The following is a 20215-nucleotide window of genomic DNA, read 5'->3' as shown; positions in this document are numbered from 1 at the left end:
CCCAGGCTTCTGTAAAATTAACCATTTAGAGCTCGTCCGTCTTGTGAGCTCCATGCAAATCTGCCTGCCAATTGGAAATTATTTGTTGGTAATATGACACTGCGGGGCTAAAGGGGCAGATTTGGGTGTGTAAGCATGAGGGAGATCCACAGTAATGCGTGGAAGAGTCAGTACTTTATGTCAAGCACTCTTTGTCTGGTTTCTGTTCTGCTATTCATCTCTGTGTTGTTGAATTTAACCAGATTTGTTTCTGTTTGTTTTTCATGACCTCACATGTAACTGTAAGCGTACACCACAGTGTATGGGAGGAAAACTGAATAAAGAAAAACAAAACTGACGCAAAGTGATCGCACTTGCACTGTATGCAAGTTGCAATAATCATGGGTAATCTTATTTTGCTTGAGTGTTTTTATTTAAGTTCCAGCATTGCAGAGTTGGTTTGACTCAATGTTTAGAGTAGGAGGCGTATTACTGGAAGCTGACTGGTTTGAATCGTTGGAAAATGTGGGCAATTAAAGTGAGAACCTCCCTGGTGTGAATGTGTGTAGCTGTTTCACTGCAGGAGAAGTGGCAGTACTGAAAAAATCTAACTTTGTCTGGATGAATAGGTTTTAAAAAGTCCCAATATAAAGGTGGTATTGTTTGATTTTCATTAGATCAATTTTTCCCCAGTAGTCTCAGTGAGATTAATCTTTTCTTAAACTGAATTCAGTACAAAGAATCATGAAATGTATCAAACTTGGAGATAAATATTAAACAAAAATACAAGGCAAATCCCACAAACCAACAGTCAAAAGTTACATTTACATTTTTAAAACAATTTAGCACAAACAGACAAGAGCTTAGTGGGCATGTTTCAATATTTTGGCTAATTCTTCATATTCAATCAATAACTGTTTTTTTTTCTGTCCCCTTCCAGCATGTGATGACAAACACTGGGGGGCAGGCTGCAGTCAGCAGTGCAAGTGTGAGAACGGAGCTCTCTGCGATCCCAACAAAGGGACGTGTCAGTGTCCCCCAGGGTTCATAGGACGCTACTGCGAGGAGTCCTGTCCAGCAGGCAGCTTCGGGAAGGGCTGTCTGCAGAGGTGCAAGTGTGGGACCGGAGGATCCTGCGATAAAGCAACTGGAGAGTGTGTATGTCGGGACGGATTCAGTGGGACTTTGTAAGTATACAAAAATAAATTAATATATTTTGAACAGGAGCTTTGCATGTTAGGAGAGTCCGTATAAATATAGATACAAAGAATAAACCTACAGTAGCATTTTGGAATGGTTTTAATGTCTCTGAAATTACATGCAGATATTACTTAAGGTCAAAATACCAATCGATTCAAACTGGTTCACAACACAAATCTGTCAACAAGACCAACTGGGCATTCCAGTACCCGCACCACCATACTATTTAGTATGCCAGAAAAAGATTTAGTATGCCCCAATGCATAATACATCAAATGCAGAATGGCAAAATACCAAGATGTTCTACTAGATCCAGTCATATTTTGCAGTATGCAAGCCAGCATGCTTTTCTGGCTATTCTGACCCACAATCCTCTGCACAGTGTAAGATATGTCACATTAACTGAACCACAGACAAATGACAGAATCCCCAATGACAGACAAAAGCACATTAAAGTGACTGATGACCAGTCAAATAGTAATAACAGGAATAGTTTAGTTAACCAAATGAAAATAAAGATAACCAACAACAAAGGACGTTAACTGCGAAAACAGTTAACAGATAATGTGTAATTTTACTGTCCCGATTATAATATGTTAGAATCTACAAGAAACTATATATATGTTGCAAAGTAACAGCAGCAGGGTAACATTATGTGATAATGTTAAGAGCTGCTATTACAAATCCACTCTGCCTTTTTTTACTTCAAATTTCGCACTATGGACTGAGACAGATATATGTGCAAGATGGTCAAAGTTCAATGTGCAATGTAATGACGTAGCAGTACTGTATGTCGTGCGGTGAACTAACGAGGTGGAACATAATTGGCATCACTGCAAACTCTGAATCCATCGTAATGGTTTAGCATATTTACTTATATATAAACGGAAGTTGGAAACGGAAATTCGCCTCCTCCGCCCAAATCAAACCGGAATGCCAAAAAATCGGGGGTCTGCCCCCAGAGGCTGTATCGCCGTCTGCCAGAAGTCAGACGCCGAATACAGCTGATCGGTTCCGAGAATGTTTCCAAGTAAACCATCGTTATTACCTTTTAACAGTGTCAGACAAAAATAACCCATGTATATGTATATAACAGTAATTACCACATTTCTATCTTACAAAAAACATTTTACTAAATCAACGACAAATGAAAACGGCTTTGGTTTTTGTTCAAAATAAAATATTATTGTTGCTTATTGTTACTGTTGCTTATTATTGTTTATTGAACATGATTATTGCTGGCCTCCATGCCTCCGCTGGGGGCCCAGAAAAGCTTCCCCCATCTTGTGGGCGGCCCTGATACAAGCCGCTCTGCAAGGCTGTACTTACACAGTGGTGCATGCTAACATCAGCATGCTACAGTATGACTCACTGTGACAATGTAGCATGCTGGTGTATGGCAAGTATAATGGTCACCATGTTAGGTTGGTATGAGATTTTCATGGTATGATAACTGTCTCAGAAAATATCTTGGTTTTATGGTATCACTGTATTACATAATTTATATTGCTATCAGTCAGAATGACCCTTTAAGGAACGAAAATGGAGAAGTAATTGTTGGTTGAACAAACATTTTATTACTATAAAACATTTTGTTGATGGAAGTATGTGTAAAACATCTCCCCCTAGAAAATAACTAAAATAAAGGGAGGATTCAAAATTTTTTTTTTTTATTTAAATATTGTAGATAAGCAAATGTACACGCTGTATGCTAACCATCAACTTTTATATCCCAGTATACCTTGAAACCAGTACACTATATCGCTGCAACCCAAGTTTAGTGTGTAAGTATGCAAACATTTGCTAATTTGCCCTGAACAAAGTAAAGCTGAAGCTGATGGGAGTGTCATTAGTTTTCCGGGATATGTGGTCATAACTTAAAGTATTACACAAATTAAAATGTTAACCTGATAATCACTCTAGATTTTAAAATCAGAGAAGTTACTAACATTCACAGTGAGAGGAACATGAATGTCTGAACTAAATGTCATGGCAGTCCAAAAAAAAGTTGTTGAGATATTTTATTTAAATCCAAAATTTAACATTGTGTTGGTGTCACTGGAGGAGTCAGGGGAACGACCAAAACTAGTTGGATTCATCCTCTGGGAACCATGATTGTCTCTACAAAATTACGTTAGTAAAACCGCTAGTGTGGCTAAAAATAGACACAATGTCTTTTTTTATATCAGCCATTTTTAGAGTATGTACAGTTCGTTATTTCATTTAGCAAACACTTGATACCTCACATCATTACTCATCACTTCATTACACTTGTCTTCATTATCTTAAATTTTCCCAGGAGGTCTGTCAGTCACAGATCTGTCAGCTCTTACCGAGTTATTTGTTTCCACAACTTCACTTTAGGATGGAAAAAAGACCCTGGTGTACAACACTATAATCCATGAGTCATCTGTTACACCCTGTTTTTAGATGCCCCTGAGGATGAGTAAGCAATGAAAATTCTTCCCAACCAAATATGAGTGGAAACTCTTGTACTGCCAATGTGAACAAACTCCACTTAGAGTTAAATAAGAACGGGGGCTTGGCAGCACTGATTTGTGTATATTTGAAGTCAGTCCATATTATTTCACCCAGAGGGTGTATTAGAAAATATCCCAACGCTGAACTGTACTACAGGTAGTTTTAGCCAAGTAATCTGATTGGTCGAAGACACGTTCCAACTGTGCTGATGATTCCCACAAAGCCGCTGAAATGCCAAGACTTATAGTGATCACAGAACTACTGTTAGTTTTTCCTTTTTATTGCTCTCTCCTTTTTTATACTTTCTCTACTGCTGTTCTTTTATCGCCTTCTTCTTTTCTACGTTAGGAGAATATAAAAATCGATCTGTATGAACTGTGAAATGCTGTCTATAGGGTCATTATGTCAGGCTGCTTTTTTGGGGGGGAATTGTTGCGACCTCAGATGCCTGACTTCAAAGCGGCTTTCCCACAAAATTGCAAAAATAGCTACTTGTTCCATTGAGAATAAAAAGACTCTATTCTGAGTTTATGATTTATACCAGTGGTTCCCAACTGGTCCATCCACAGGGTCCAGATTTCTCCTCAGTCATTAGTTCACGGTCCACACAGTTACATATATTCAGTGTCATACTTGTGTTTGGCCATGTCGTCGAACTAGTTTGCTGTCACTGTCAAGTAGCTGTTTGTTATTTCCTCACTCTACAGCAGGAAACTGCACTTAAAAATAAAAGCTGTGTGCCAGAAATTCACTGTACTTCAAAAAGAAGTACGTTTTATACAAATGTGACAGGTCTGCGAGCCACAACCCACTTTTGGACCGCGACCCACCAGTTGCAAACCACTGATTAATACTACACTAAAGTTACCACTCACCATCCATATTTATTCTACCTCATCTTGATTCTTTCAGCTCATGCAACAGATCTGAATGCAACAGCCTCTGTCGTGATGATTTGGCTCGTCTGTTGTGTTTCAGCCGTTCTCCAAGTGTGTTTTGGAGTAGCAAAGTGTTTGTCAATTGATGCCTTTTGTAGTAGTTTACCTCTGCTTTCATGCAGAACATCAAGGAATCGCCCAGCACAGTCTTTAGCTGTAATTTTTGTTGGTAAATGTCAGACGTTCGTGTTGCACATGTCGGCTTCTTCACAACCGGAAGCAAGGGTGTGAGGAAGTCAGTGCTGCTATGATTGGTGAAACTCACAGGAAACTGATGATAGGTCAAATTTGCGGTCACTGGACAAAACTGCAAGGCTGGAATTCACAGGGATCGGTTGACTTCACTGCACTCAGATCTTTTACTTAGTCAGAGATACAAGTAACGGTCATGTCTTCAAAATGTCAATAATTAAAAGTACAAAAGGTGCTAGCATCAAAAAATACTTACAGTAACAAAAGTAAAAATACTCATCATACAGAAAGGATCATGTTAGAATATTGAATATCACAATATTGTATTATAATTATTGATGCATTATGTTCTCATCAGTTTAATGTTGCAGCTGGTAAAAGCGGAGCTAGTTTTATTCTCTCCTGGAATTCTCCCAGTGGATCAATAAAGTTTTATATTAATCTATGTTTGAATTTAATGATAGATTATATTTTTAATCTGCACAGTAACCATGACTAAATGTGTCAAATAAAAAGGAGTTAAAAGTATAATATTTTTCATTTATTTGCTGCAGAAAGTAGCAGAAACAGGAAATACAGAAAGTAAAGTAGAACCTCAAAAAGTACTTGAGTAAATGTACTCAGTAACTTTACAGTGTTTGTGCAGATCCTTAAATAGCCAACTTCATAAAAACTCTGAGTTTTACTGTAGAACAAAACATTTACTTAAATCCTCAGGAATGTCCTAGGACACATGGAGTGTTTTTGACTTAAGTGGTTCATTTAACTTTTATTAAGTATCGACTCCGTCCTCTCCCCCCAGCTGTGAGAAGGCGTGTCCCAGAAAATGCCAGGTGCGATGCCCCTGTCAGAATGGTGGTATCTGTAAGGGCAAAGGGATCTGCGATTGCCCGCCTGGATGGACGGTATGTTTTCAAGTTTCAAAGCTTGCACTAACACTAACCTTCATGTTGCCCGTGGAGGTTGCCAGATTTTGAATTAGCTTCGTATTATATTCCAGCTGGCTCCAAACTTTGGACAAACAGTCCCTGACTTATTCCTTAAGACATTTTGAAGGTAACCTGTCCCCTCTGGAGACATGCAGATGCAAGGTTTTCCACTGATGTGAAAAATCTCTCATGAGTTTTTCTTTTTTTGTCTTTGGAAGACATGCATGAGAGGAGACATGATTGTGATCCCATCAGAGAGCAAACTAACCACTTATTTTCGGAGTAACTACATCAGTTGTAAAGTTGCCTTGGTGGCGATTCACTCCAGTTTTTGCGATGACGCATCTGCATGTACTTGGCTTGTCTTTCTGCCACATCAATGTTTTTTCCTTGTTACTCTGCAGGGTGCAGTTTGCACAGAGAGATGTTCAGAGGGAAGGTTTGGACAAAACTGTGCTGAAGAGTGTGTCTGCCACAACAGGGGCAAATGTGACCCTGAAACTGGACAGTGCCAGTGTGCTAAAGGCTTCACTGGTAACAGGTGTGTATGCACACTGCTTCTCGCTTCATAGCAAGACAGGAACCAAACCACAAAACTTGTTGTCTTAAGAATTTAAGTCAATGCTTGGTGGAGACACCTTGATTCAGTATTTTATGTTCCTCATATACTAAATGTCTTTTGGTATTAAAGGGGGCTTATTATGCTAATTTTCAGGTTCATAGCTGTATTTAAGGTTTCTACTGGAACATGTTTGCATGCTTTCATGGGGAAAAAACACATTATTTTTCTCATAATGTCTGTGCCTGAACACCTGTATTTATCTTCTGTCTGAGAGGAAAAAGCCCAGTCTGCTCTGATTGGTCTGTGTTTGTGGGTTTTCTGTATTTCAGCGTCTTTGCACAGTCATTGCAGCCAAAAGATGACTGCAACAAGGAATCGCTGCACTTTTTACATTAAGAATCACAAGCTAAACCTGTTAGCATGTAGCTACATGTACATTGGCAGCGAACTTGCAGCCAGGCAATGACTATAACAGAGATAAGCAGCACTTTATACAGCAAAAAAAAATCCCTAATAAAAGCTTCTAAACCCAACTGGACACGTTCCAGCAGAAATATGGTCCAAGCTCTGGGAGAAATTCACAACATCGGCAACAAAGATTACATGTTGACTTGATGTTAGCATGTAGCCTATGACATATGTGATGTAAACACTTGCAGTAGCGTGTTTGGAGCAGATGACCATATAAAGAAATCTGTAACAGTATGATGTCATCTTGAGGCCAGAGTAGAAAAACTGTTTTCATGTTCCTGTCCCCAGGTGTAATGAGGAGTGTGCTGCAGGCTCTTATGGTCAGGACTGTAAAGGTGTGTGTGACTGTGCTAACGGCGCACGCTGCTACAACATCGATGGAGGCTGCCTCTGCGAGCCGGGCTTCAGTGGTCCGCACTGCAGGGACAGGATGTGTGCACCTGGCAAATACGGCATGCACTGTGAGCGCTTGTGTCTCTGCCAGGACAAACACACACTCAGGTGAGTGGATGTTGACGAAACAATAACAGGTGTTTGAGCAATGTAAACGTGTCTCTGAGGCAGTGCTGCTCTGGAGAAAGAAAGAATCTAATTTTGGTTGAGCTAAACTGCAGTGGGCGGAGCCAAAGAGACACAGTTTTAGAAAGTTAGTAGCCCCATTTAGACCTTAGTTCACCCACTCCTTAGAAGCCAGTCCTGGTATGTTAACACAGTGTATGGTTTCAGATTTGTGTTTACATGAGAAACTTTCCAAGAAAGCATTAATCTTACCTGCTGAAGGCCTCTCCAAATATGTCTTTAAGTCCTCAGCACCTGATGCTGGTGGGCCCGATGAGCTCATTGTTGCCATCTGTGTCCGTAAAACGACCAGGAGGCTGGCTCTGATAGCCCCGTTCTGGACAAGGCTAACATTAGCCACCTGGTAACTGGAAAAGAATGAAACAAGGGTCAAATTTAGTGCTGACTTCTTAAGTTATCTTTATTCCTTCATGATAGTGAGAGCCAGCAGGTTTGCTAACTAGACTGGTTGTGTCTGTGTAACTCTGCAGTTACACCTCCAAAACACTAGTCAGCAGTGGGGTTTCTGTGAAGTGCTAAAAAGTTTAAATGATTCAAAACACACATTAAACACACATTAAACATGGTTTAATAGAGACAATTTCAAACACAAGTACACAAATCAGCTTCACTATAACTCACAGCATTCACAGACAAACACTTGTCTTTATCCGGATACATTTTCCCCACAAATACAACATGCTATTTTTTTAGCACAATCCCATGGCATTTTACATTGTATAAATTAGCGTAGTGGCTAGCAAACTTTTCCTCTACTCATATGAAGCCAGGGACAACAGCAACATTTAACAAAGGTAACGTTACAAAATTCGGCTCTATTACAACTCACAAGGTTCACTGACAAAACAACTGTCTTATACTTCACACGTTTTCCGAACAAATACAACATGCTGACGTTATTAGCACAAGCCTATGGCATTTTATATTGTATAAATTAGCCTAGCAACAAGCTCATATGAAGCCAGGATAAATCACACACAAGATTTAAAATGCTATTTTGTGGAGGCTTTATTGTCTTCACAATTTATTGCCTTAATTTCGCCATAGCATTATGCTAATCATAAGGAAAACTCCACCTCACAAGTTGACATGATTGGCTCCTAAGTTTTGTGATGTAGGCTAAGAAACTCTCTCTGTTGGAATCCAGGCTTTTGAGACTATCATTAGTTAGTACACTAAAGTTCAGAGGCGAAAATGCTCAGCCATGGCATTGACTGCTTAATTGACTCATGATATGTCTTGCAGCACATTAAAAAAACACCATATAGACATGCACATAGACATTAACAAGGTAAAAAACTTGATTTTCACTGGAGGGGTCGTTAAACAAAGCACTCAGCAAGACTTAAAGTTCTTTTCAGTCGCAGTCAGTTTAGGTTCATAATACTGTAACTAGCTTTGCTCCTAGCTTTCATTGAGGCTGCTCCACACCTTCACCCTACACACCCACTTAAACCCACACCCAGGTGTGGAGTGTGTGCAGACTGTGCTTGACTGACATCCCACTCACCCTCCTGCTGCACCTGTGGAGGCAAATAATGACCTAATCAACCAGAATTAATTGAAAACACCTGTGAGGGTTTGCATGTTTGCTAATTAGCTTAGCTTAATTGCCCTCAGATTCATTGGCTCCAACAGCTGAGTTCTTTTTTCAACCAATGAGATTATTTTTGATTTCAGAACTGCTCTGCAATTAAAAAAAAGGTGATAGAAGTGATTCAAATCAACAGTGATTCATGATTTCCACCTCTACAAGTACACATACAGTGCACAATGTTTCTTTGACACGCAGCACTCTCTCACTGTTTCTTTGCAACAATTTCATCATATTAACCTCTAGTTTTATTGTCCAGTTGCCACCCAATGAAAGGAGAATGTACATGCCAGCCAGGCTGGGCAGGACTGTTCTGTAACGAGACCTGCGCTCACGGTTTCTACGGTCATGGCTGTCTGGAGCCGTGTCTGTGTGTGAATGGAGGGGTGTGTGATAGTGCCACAGGACAGTGCCACTGTGCTCCAGGGTTTACGGTGAGTGGTGGAGTTTAGTATGATGAAGTTAGGAATCAGTGGATGAATTAATAAATTAAGTTTATGAATCATATTTATATTTCTTGTCACTGTCTTTGCTGTTACCGCTCAGATCTACCAGCCTATTCTTACTGTATGTTTATCTCACCTTTTATCTGCTTTCTAGGTTTATTATTAAAGTAAATATTATTTATTATTTCAGGGCATTCACTGTGAGAATCTCTGTAAAAGTGGCACCTATGGCAAGAACTGCTCCCTGGAGTGCTCCTGTGAAAACTTCATCGACTGCTCGCCAATTGACGGCACTTGCTTCTGCAAAGAGGGTAAAAAATATTCACAGTGGTGTTAAAGAGGAGATGTGTGATCGCCTGACCTATTGACAGACTGATGAATGCATGACTTGAGCAAAAGTGGTGAACTGACTTTCTATCAAACATGGCTGACTGTCCTTCATGTGCCTGTAGGCTGGCGAGGGCCGGACTGTTCCACCCCCTGCTCTGAGGGAACCTGGGGCCCAGGATGCAACGCCACCTGCCACTGCGCCAACGGGGCAAAATGTAATCCTGCAGATGGATCCTGCACCTGCACAGCCGGCTGGCAGGGGGCGCGCTGTGACCAACCGTGCCCGGTAAGCCTTGCAGCTTCACCCATTCGTTTATCAAATGGTACAGAAATGGCATCTTTTGTGACATGTCTGTTTTTATGCAACTATTTCTACTATTAACAGATTTCTCTTTAGGGAAACAATAAAAGCAACCTTACATACAAATAGGTGACAAAAAAATTATATGCTGCACACAAACTGCACAACACATATCACTCCCAGGTAAAATTACCAATCCAATGTAACTGGATCCAAGAAAAACCCCCCATTAACACAATGGTATAAAGAAATCTTCAGAGTCCTTCCCATGGAAAGACTCAGTGCCAAAATCTAAGTAAATGAGAGCAGTTTCATAAATGTATGATAGCCACTGATAAGTCACTTACCCAGTGATCTAAGAGTAGTTGTACATATGTGAAATGTATTTCTATATGATTAATGTGTGTGTATGACTATAAAGCCATCATAACACCCCCATTATTTTTTTAAAATCATTTTCAAAACCTATTTATTTGTCCCCTATTTTATGTTATTTGATATTTGTGCATTTGTTTTATTTTAGAGATTTTTATTATATATTTTACTTGTGTTTTATTTACTGTTTTATTTTATTTTTTATTATTATTCTACTAATTTACTTATAGTAATATTCATGTGTTTTTTTAATCTTTTATCTTTATTATTTTACTAATTTATTTAGAGTAATATTAATCTGTTTTGTTTTATTTTTTATTATTATTTTACTACTTTACTTATAGTAATATTCATCTGTGTTTTATCTTTTATCTTTATTATTTTACTAATTTATTCACAGTAGTATTCATCTGTGTATTATGTCATCAAGCTCAGGCCTGTTACAAAAATGATGATGTTATAATAGCGAAAATAATAAAAATTTCATCATCATCATCAAAAAAAAAAAGCCGCTCAATTTGATAGTAAGATATAAACATACGATATATACATACCTACATATTAAGATAAAATATAAATACATAAACAGAATACAATAGAAATATTTAAAAAATGAAATAAATGGAGGTGTAATGACCACAGTAGGGTGCAACATTTTGATAAACAGATTTGAACGTGTTAATCCTCCGACTTCTTCTCTGTTTGTCTTACATATGGGACTGGTGATTACACGATATCGTGGCCAAAAGAGTTCACGACAATGATACTACTGCAAAATGACATAAAATAAATACATAAATAAAATAATGCTATCAGTCATATTAATCTTTAACTTTGATTATTATATGTTTTTTAACAAATAAATTATAATAAAATAACAAGAATCACACTTAATGGACAGTAAAAAGGCAGCCAGATGGTGTTGGGGGAAGGAGACATAGCGAGAACAGACAGAAACAAATTATTTAAGACACACTGGATTATTTACACAATATTATCACATGTGTATTATTACCATGATATCAATATTTCATTTTTAAATGTCACGGTTATCGCCAAAAGTGTAGCACCCCATTCCCAAAACAACACAAAAATGTCTTGGACTAAAGCCCCAGTAATACATGAAAACACATGCCACTTTGTAAAATAATATTCACTGCAGACGATGAGAAAAATGCACTATATGTTTATTCTATGTCGAGCTGAGTGGACAAATGAGCTGCTATCTTTGATAAGACTAACACAAATCATAAGGATGATAATTATACAGAACATGTCGGTTCTGATTGGACACTCTGTAGAAGTGCTGTCCAGTTTTTCATCCCTTACCTCACCCTCTGTATGCTTTAATCTGGGTCTTGGACGTGTGCCCCTCTTGTCTCTGCCACGCCAACCCACCAGGCTGTCCATACAACGACACATTGCCAGTGTAGTATTTTGTCTGACTCTGACTGAGCTGGCCGAATGTTGAAGAGATTCCCCTGACAATTCTTTGCCCGTTGGCATTTGCTCACATGTGCAGATGGGCACGTTTGGGCCAGGCTGCCTGAAGAGGTGTGATTGTGTTCATGCCGACGGCTGCCAAGCTACCACCGGGGAGTGCCACTGTCTGCCAGGTTGGTGGGGTAAGTGATGACGTCCTCCTGGAGTCGCTGCCAGCTTGGCTTTGGTACCACAGATAAGTCTGGTCCAACAGAGCTGAGTGAGCCACAGGTTTTAAACCACTCTGTCTCTCCTTGATTCGGATTGTACTGCTCTCAAGACTAATTGGACCACCGGTGACGTTGTGTATTTTTGCCCAGTGACTTCAAATCAACAATACATTACTGACAAACATTTTTTCCACTGGAGGTTTTTTTACTTTCCCTGCAGCTGTTAGTTTTCATTTTAAAAGCTTTACAGGATCAGACCAGTTCAGACCCAAGATTTGCAACCAGATGAAACCCTTGCAAAGAAAAGTTGCAGTGGTGTGAGCTGGCCTGATGATGTCACCTGCAACTCAGCTGGTCAAATCGCTGGCGGCTGGTTTAAGAACGTAAAGCATGTCACCTGTTTCTACAGCCAATCAGCTTGTAGTGAAGTCCGCTGGTCAAGTCAATATGACCGCAGGCAGCGCGTTTGCTTGCTGCCGCAGGTGCTCAGTCCCCATTGAGCCCTCTGTTTCCATCCGGTGTGTCGGAGTTGGACGGTGGGTCACTGCTGCTCCTCACTGTATGAGCTTATGCCCCGCCCAATTGGCGCTGGTTATTTATATTATTGTGGCGTATTTATTATGAATACAGTTCATCTGATGCTCATTTTGTTTCTGTTTTTCACCGTTTCATCACTACTGCAAATGCAGCTGTAGCCAGTATCTCACCATCACGATCCTTATTCATATTTTAAGAAGCTACAAATTATATTCAGCCACAAAATACACCTGAAAAGCTGCAAATCAGGACATAAGTACAGAGAGTTGTTGCACAGAGATGATACACCGTCCCATCTAGTGTCACTGGTGTGAACCGGCAGGTTTTTAGAACGTTGCAGAACGGCACATTGCCAGTAGTTGCTTGTTTCAGCTCGTCTTGTCGTGAATCTCTGGTCTGAACTGGGCATAAGACAGAGCAGATAGCGATAAGTGACGCACAATCCGTGGTGCTATCAGCAGCTGCAATCCATTCTTTTCATTCTCTTGTGAATTTGCCCGTGAGAGTGGGCCTGTGCTTCTCCTTTCATCCACTCTCCATTTTTTCCCTTCAAGGTTCTCGCTGCAGTGAGCCATGTTCGGAGGGCCTGTGGGGGCGCCACTGTAACCACACCTGTTTCAAGCATTGCCCCAACAGTGACACCTGCTTGAGGGAAAATGGAGCGTGTGTGTGTCGCCCAGGATTCTGGGGAGTCACCTGCCAGAACAGTGAGTGTTACTGTCAATCAGCTGACAAAATCTGATAAAAACCAGAAGTGTACTGGATTGATTGTGTTACTGATTATTCTCGTCTCCCAGAATGCAGAGTTGGTATGTACGGTGACCAGTGCAGTATGTCTTGCCCATCCTGTGGCCAGTCGTACCGCTGCCACCATGTGACAGGAGAGTGTGATTGCCTACCTGGACACACTGGACCCAACTGTGATCAAGGTTTGCGTTAACATCAATATATATCACCCATGTGCAAATCGTCCAAACTCCTTCAACACACATGCACACGGCACAGATGTTATAGAAACTGTCTGCATTCAGTTTCAATATAATCTGTTGCAGGTAATTTTAAAAAATGACATTGTGTGTTTCACAGTTTGTCCAGCTGGCTACTACGGCAAACACTGCTCTGAAGTGTGTGTTAACTGTGCCAACAACTCCACATGCGATCACCGGGATGGTCACTGTGAATGTTTGCCCGGCTGGACGGCCACTGACTGCTCCATACGTGAGTACAACATCATATAGCAACTAGGAAAGAGCATATTCTGCAGGCAGTGTCCCAAGACTGACATGAAATGTGTCTGCTGAGAGCGGAATACAGCTGATTGCTGCATCAATCACAACATCACATCCAAGAATGACCTTTAGTGTTATTATCTTAGTGGTGTTATGAGCGCAGGAGCAATTGTCGTCACAAACAGTTGTCATGCGTGCCCTCTTAAATGTTATTGTTTTGCTTGACGTATGTATAGTCTAATAATGCTGTAGCTAACAATTATTTCCATCATGGATAAATTTGGAGTGGGGGGGGGGGGGGGGGGGGGGGTCAGTTAATCACTTAATGTATAAAACGTCAGAAATAGTGTTATATTTGTCCAGCAGCCAAAACATATTAAGGTTATTATCCAATAAGACAAAGAAAACTGACTGAAACGTTTTATTGATTACACAGATTGCTGCAGATTATGCCGGACATTTTAAGCAATTTCGCTGTCGCAGACAAGTTTCCAATATCGGAATAAAATCATAGGAGTTTTATCGTAGTTGTTGCGCACTCTCGTGATGTTGTTTGTTTAGTGTAAGGTGGTCATAAAACTCAGTTGAAGCTTTCTTTAATCAGCCTTTTTCTCGTCTTGACGATAAATGAAACATGTTTAATATTATCTTACGTTTTTATTCTTGGCTTGTTTAATGATGTAAACACTGTCAGCAACCAATAGCTCTGCTCTCTCCAGCACCAAACAGGAAGCAGCAAACTGTGTAGACAGTGAACATGGAGGGGACTCTGGGAAGCCGCAAGAATGTGTCTCGTTTCTCTCGTACTGTAGAATAGGAGGATAAACTGGTGGTGTTGTGGAGTGAACAAGGCTCGGTGTTTAATTCAGAGTGTATCTGATCCATCAACCAACTTATTTTAGCAACTTCTTAATGATTCGCCCCTCACTCCCATGGTCTCCTCCCACTAAAATAGTGCAGCTAACCAACAGAGGCTGGTAACGAGTTGAGGCGACAAAATCGAAATGTAAATTTTATACGCAAAAATGTTTTACCTATATGCAATATATTGATGCAGAATTGACAAGAACACCGTCGTCATATGATGCCTTTTATCCTGTGTTTCTAGGGTTATGCGTTTTCTCGGACACGCAAGGAGTTGTAAATATGTCATATTTCTTAAAGGGAGTTTGGCTGCACATTTTCCACCAAGATCTCCAGTCTTTGCAAAATCATCCCAAAGCCTTCTTGCGTATAGTAGTGTTGTGCTGATCAACTAATCAGCATGACACCCACTTCCACTATTTATCATGGAGCAGTGTTATCTTTGCGCCGAAGTTAAATACTTGTTACATGTGTCTAATGCATGGATGTGACATGTACCTTGTGTTTTCCAGCCTGTAGTCCAGGTCGCTTCGGTCCATTCTGCACTCAGACCTGCTCCTGTTCGCCCAACCTCAGCTGTGACCGCTTTACTGGAGACTGTGTGTGTGAAGGAGAGGACTGTAAAGAAGGTATAGAGACAAACAGGTTTTCCCATCAATGTAGGAGCTACAGTAATACACTTAAACTGACTGCACACATCAATCTGCCTCTCGTCTTTGGCCTATATTAACCCACTGTGACTGAAGTCAGCCTTTTTCTTAAAAAGTTGAGGATAAAAGCTTCATGTCGTGCTGTCCTTGTTCCATCTCAGAGTTAAAAGGTTAATGAAAGCTGCTGTACTTTCTCCTTCCACCTCCTGTTTGACAGACTCCTCTGAGCAGTCAGGGAGCGTCATGGTCCCCCTTCCTCCTGGTGAGAGGGAGTCGTGGGGAGCCATCAGCGGCATCGTCGTGCTCGTCATCCTGGTGGTCTTACTGCTGGCTCTGCTGCTGCTTTACCGCCGCAGGCAGAAGGACAAACAGAACAACACGCCGACCGTGTCCTTCTCCACCAGAAGCACAGTCAACTCTGAATACGCCGTTCCAGGTACGTCAGTGTCAGTTTGTGTTATTGTTTGACTTTCCACAACGAAATAATGTGGTGTCCACAGCAGCTCAGCTTCTGTGTCGTTTAGGAGGACAGAGCAATATATAGCTAATTTGGAAGAAAGATATCTCTTCTCAAAGAAGGCTCAGTCACAAGGAGGCACATTAGGCGGGCTGGGGGCTTATGTGTAGCAACATCATCATAAAGTAACCTACATTAAGTAACTAATGTTTTTAGAATGGCTCAGGAAAATAGCACATTGATACTTAAACACATGTTCTCTCACTAAAATTATGAATGTTCAGATTTTTAATACATAAGAAACACGACGCTACAGCATGTTAAAGAAACCTTAAAATAATGATAATGTATCTGCCCTCTAATGGCTGTATATCAGCTTCTGTTCTTGATTTTGATTCTACTGACGTAGCTGACTCACCTGTTGGAAGAGTGTGCTTTAACCTGTCTCTTGCTCTCTTTCAATATAATTTTGTTTCTGTTTCTCCTGGATAAGCTTTCTGGAATAGTTGTGTAAACAAAAAAGTTTGGACTCTCCAACAAATCTTCTTTTTGGTCAATAATGCTAAAGAGGTTTCATTTAAAATCATTAATTCAATCATTTGCAGTTTCTGGGTTTTTCTGTTTTTTTGTTTTTATTTCTTCCAGCTTCAACACAATCTATGAAAAAGACTATTTTCTGTAAATTAGCTAAAGCAAAACTGCAATTCAAGTTTTCAATAATGACATGAAGCTAGATATTAAGACAACAACTTCAGCCTGAAAAAAAAGGCTATTAAATCTGAGAGACTCCCAATTTAATGTCTTCACATAAGTTACTTTATGTTTATTCATGTTGACCCCTGGTATATTTGATGTTACTTTATTTCAATTTATGTGGATTTGCCTTTACATCTGTGTATCGGTTTTAAGTGTTTTGGCTTTATTCGCACTGTGCATCTTTCATGGGATTGAACAGGGCCCTGTGTTCGATGGACACGAAACATGGTAACCCATGCCACACAAATTTTACCTGTAATTTGAAATTACATTTAAGACTATATGGCACCTAGCAAAGTGATCTTACAGTTCTTACAGACTTACACTTAAATCCAAGCGTTGTTGACGCTACAGAGCTGTCTTGGTTGCCGTCTGTCATTAGCTGTGTCTCAATTCAGGCGCAGCAGCCTTCAAAGGACGCGGCCTTCGCGGTCTAGGTCGGCCACGTCCTTTGAAGGCTGCATTAGCCAAACCAAACGGTCTCCAAAATGGGACAGTCTGGTCTGATTTCCTGGTTGCATCACCAACTGTTCTCACCGCAACCTGTTGGCGTTCCAGTTACCTAGCAACCAGTTGCACTTGACGAAAGAAGAGGTAAGCTAGTAAGTTAGTTAACCCTAAATCATGGACCCAGAGATTGTTATATATTTAACTGAATACTTGAGGAGATGATTCACTGCCAGAGACACCGCCGTTTCATATATTTCAGGCTGACAGACCGTTTTCAGGCCCCTGAATTGAGACATAGCTATTAAAATTGTTGTCTAGCGCACTGCATTGTGGGAAATTTACACCTGTACTGTACTGTGATATTTTGCTGGTTAAACTTACATACTGTTTGCTTCATGAGAAGGTTTTGGACATACTATGAAATCTCACATACTGTTTTAGCCCTATAAATATCATGTTGGTGTGGAAGTCAAAGGTGGAAGTTTGGACAAAGCCACAGTGTTTCATCTCTGTTCTGACTACTGTAGAAACAACATGGCGGACTCCCAGGACGACCCGCTAGCTTACTCTTGTATAGCGTTACTGTATAAACGGCTCATTCTAAAGTAACAACAATTCTTAGTTTCTAATTATTATCCACTAATGAAAACATAATTATGAATCTTACATTTTATTTCTGATAATACTGCCCTAAATCCTACACACCGGACCTTCAGCTAACTTACACACAGGAACACAGGTCATGTCCTTTTGGATGAGAGGCTAACTGCTACAGCTAACTCAAGTTAGCCGGCTAGCTAACTTACCTCTCATTAAACAGCATTTAAACTTACCTGCTAATGTCACCCCGGGCCATTCAGACGCTGGTGTGGTCATTATTATTTTACACCACTGCTGACAACACGCTGCCTGTCCATGAGCTGTTTATTTACAGGCATGTTTGTTTGTTTATTCACCTTCACCTGCGGAGCTGAGCCTGTCAGCAGCTGTCAATCAAACACATACATGCCCCCACAGCAGCAGACAGGAAAAGGAGCATTTCACATATTCCACCACTTTCTCCTTCTTTTAATCATATAAAACCACATTTTGATTTTTACTGTGACTGCAGAAAAGATAGCCAAATGTGATTACAGTCAGACAACTACACATTTACATAAATAAACTATCAAATTTAATTTTTTTGACATGATTTGTGAGGCACTTTGTACATATTTCCCTGTAATTCAGCCTGACATTACAATATAGTTTCCTTCAAAACTGAACTAAACCAGGCTAGACTACATAAACATTAGCTTGAATATTGCCTAGGCTTGTCTGACTTTCATTCAAGAGACTAAAGGTGCAATGCCTGACATTTTTAATTGAAATTATTTGACATTTATCGATGACATATCAGATGTTTTTACAAGTAAGACCATTGCAAAGTGCTTGTGTTTCCCAAACTCTGGATGACAATTCTTATAATGAGAATCAGAAGTAATTTATTAAGCCCAGAGGGGAAATTATGGTTTGTTACAGTTGCTCCGACATAAAGAATAGAGAATTATAAGAAGTAAGAGTATGAAAAAAGTAAAATAAAAAAGTAAAGTAGAAATGAAATGTGCATAATGCTACCTTGTCTAACACTTGTACTTAAGATATAAAAATAAAATATATCGCCACTGTGCTGAGGCTGTAAGTGTGAATATTTAACTACAATATATCCATCAGTAGAATGAACAACAATAGAATTAGAGTAAGCATAAAAAATGCGTGCAGCCTTGTGCATGTTATGTTGAATTAATATATACATTCAAGAGGTGAGGAATATTTCACAGTTGAATATTTGCACCCAATAGATAATTATGAATTATAAACGCAGTGGGTTAAAAAGTCCAAATGCCGGTGTCCTATGGTGCTCTGTGGTGCATTTTATAAATCTCATTATGTTTTCACAAAAGCATAAGCCGATACTAGTTTTATATTGTACTGTGAGATAAGGCACATATATTTATATTTTCACACACTTAACATACTCAGCACATTGGTCATATTTTCTATTTTGAATATCTTACATACTAGTGTCAACACTGAGGCATATTCCACATATTTTATTTTTATATTTTTACATACTGCGTCCTCATTTCTATCTCTATAATTCTCTATGCTTGGTATCAGAGTGACTTTAATGAACCACAATTTTCCCTGGGGGTGTAAAAAAAAATTTGGTCCTTTTCAATTAGTTATAATTTTAAATTGAGGCAAGTAGCACTGATAATACTGAGCACTGATGTACCTACAAAAGAGTTAAATATTATAAAGTGAAATAATTGCAAACATCAATGTGTGAACTTTAGGTAACAGTTTACTTTAGAGGATATTCATCATTTTTAAATGAAATACTTAAAACATATTTTGATGTTTTTATAGTTATTCTTGGTCACAATGTGGTTTTAGTTTTATCCCGCTGTTGTGTTTTGGTAATTAGTCTTCCACAGAGGTGCATTTTATTGACCTTGAGGTAATTTACTTGCAGCAGACGTGACTCCGTGTGTTTGTTTTGGCCTACAGATGTTCCTCACAGTTACCACCACTACTACTCCAACCCCAGCTATCACACACTGAGCCAGAACAGGCCTCCACTGCCACACCTCCCCAACAACCATGACCGCACCATCAAGGTGAATGTCACCTCTGTTACATCGGCGCAGTCATCTGATACTTCAGGCAGTTTTCGGGCCTCACGGCAACTGTAGTGCAGCACTGTGACAAACATGTAACTCATCCGGTCAACAACAACTAAACTCATTAACCATTAAATGTTGACCCAGGAAGTCACAGCTGTTAAGATTTTATGTCATATTAACCCGGTAGAGTTTCTTTGCATTGATGATTTCTGATTGGTTTACTATTCTGTGTGTCATACAGAACACCAATAACCAGCTGTTCTGCAGCGTGAAAAACATGGAGAGGGAGAGGCGGGGCCTGTTTGGGGTTGAGAGCAACGCCACTCTGCCTGCAGACTGGAAACACCACGAGCCCCGCAAAGACTCAGGTCCGTCCGGGTGACTTTCCACTGCGTGATTCACATTCAGGAACAGTTACTTTATCCACTTAGAGGAGAGCCCTGCAGCATTAGAGCAGAATGAAATAAGTGGATTAACATTTACAAGCTAATAAAAGTAAGGAGTTGATTTCCTGACCTCCTGACCACAGCAGCATAAAAGATAATCTGTGAAACCTCCAATTTACTGCTGATAT

At 39.9% G+C, this 20215-nt stretch overlaps 1 protein-coding gene and 1 long non-coding RNA gene across 3 annotated transcripts in view; one reads left to right on the top strand and one right to left on the bottom strand.

The window, feature by feature from the left end:
* Nucleotides 1–18495, bottom strand: part of LOC125892712 (uncharacterized) — a 40833-nt gene extending 22338 nt beyond the window's left edge. The window contains exons 1-3 of the long non-coding RNA XR_007449777.1: nt 17806–18495; nt 15158–15277; nt 7524–7678 (exon numbers count right to left, since the gene is read on the bottom strand). This is a non-coding gene — a long non-coding RNA (uncharacterized LOC125892712). The remainder of the gene's footprint in view (nt 1–7523; nt 7679–15157; nt 15278–17805) is intronic.
* The window catches only part of pear1 (platelet endothelial aggregation receptor 1), a 90330-nt gene that overhangs the window by 59718 nt on the left and 10397 nt on the right, over nt 1–20215 (top strand). Inside the window, exons 6-20 of one of the 2 annotated variants that reach the window (XM_049582831.1) lie at nt 920–1166; nt 5593–5695; nt 6124–6260; nt 7041–7253; nt 9185–9359; nt 9562–9682; nt 9824–9987; nt 11900–12002; nt 13121–13273; nt 13364–13495; nt 13653–13784; nt 15172–15288; nt 15527–15745; nt 19526–19635; nt 19883–20009. In XM_049582831.1, the coding sequence (XP_049438788.1) occupies nt 920–1166; nt 5593–5695; nt 6124–6260; nt 7041–7253; nt 9185–9359; nt 9562–9682; nt 9824–9987; nt 11900–12002; nt 13121–13273; nt 13364–13495; nt 13653–13784; nt 15172–15288; nt 15527–15745; nt 19526–19635; nt 19883–20009 (2253 nt within the window). The remainder of the gene's footprint in view (nt 1–919; nt 1167–5592; nt 5696–6123; nt 6261–7040; nt 7254–9184; nt 9360–9561; nt 9683–9823; nt 9988–11899; nt 12003–13120; nt 13274–13363; nt 13496–13652; nt 13785–15171; nt 15289–15526; nt 15746–19525; nt 19636–19882; nt 20010–20215) is intronic. The other variant, XM_049582832.1, reaches the window with a different exon arrangement.

Source organism: Epinephelus fuscoguttatus, linkage group LG8 (assembly GCF_011397635.1).
Source record: "Epinephelus fuscoguttatus linkage group LG8, E.fuscoguttatus.final_Chr_v1".
In the NCBI taxonomy this organism is placed as follows: Eukaryota; Metazoa; Chordata; class Actinopteri; order Perciformes; family Serranidae; genus Epinephelus; species Epinephelus fuscoguttatus.
This window is presented reverse-complemented; position numbering and strand designations above follow the sequence as displayed.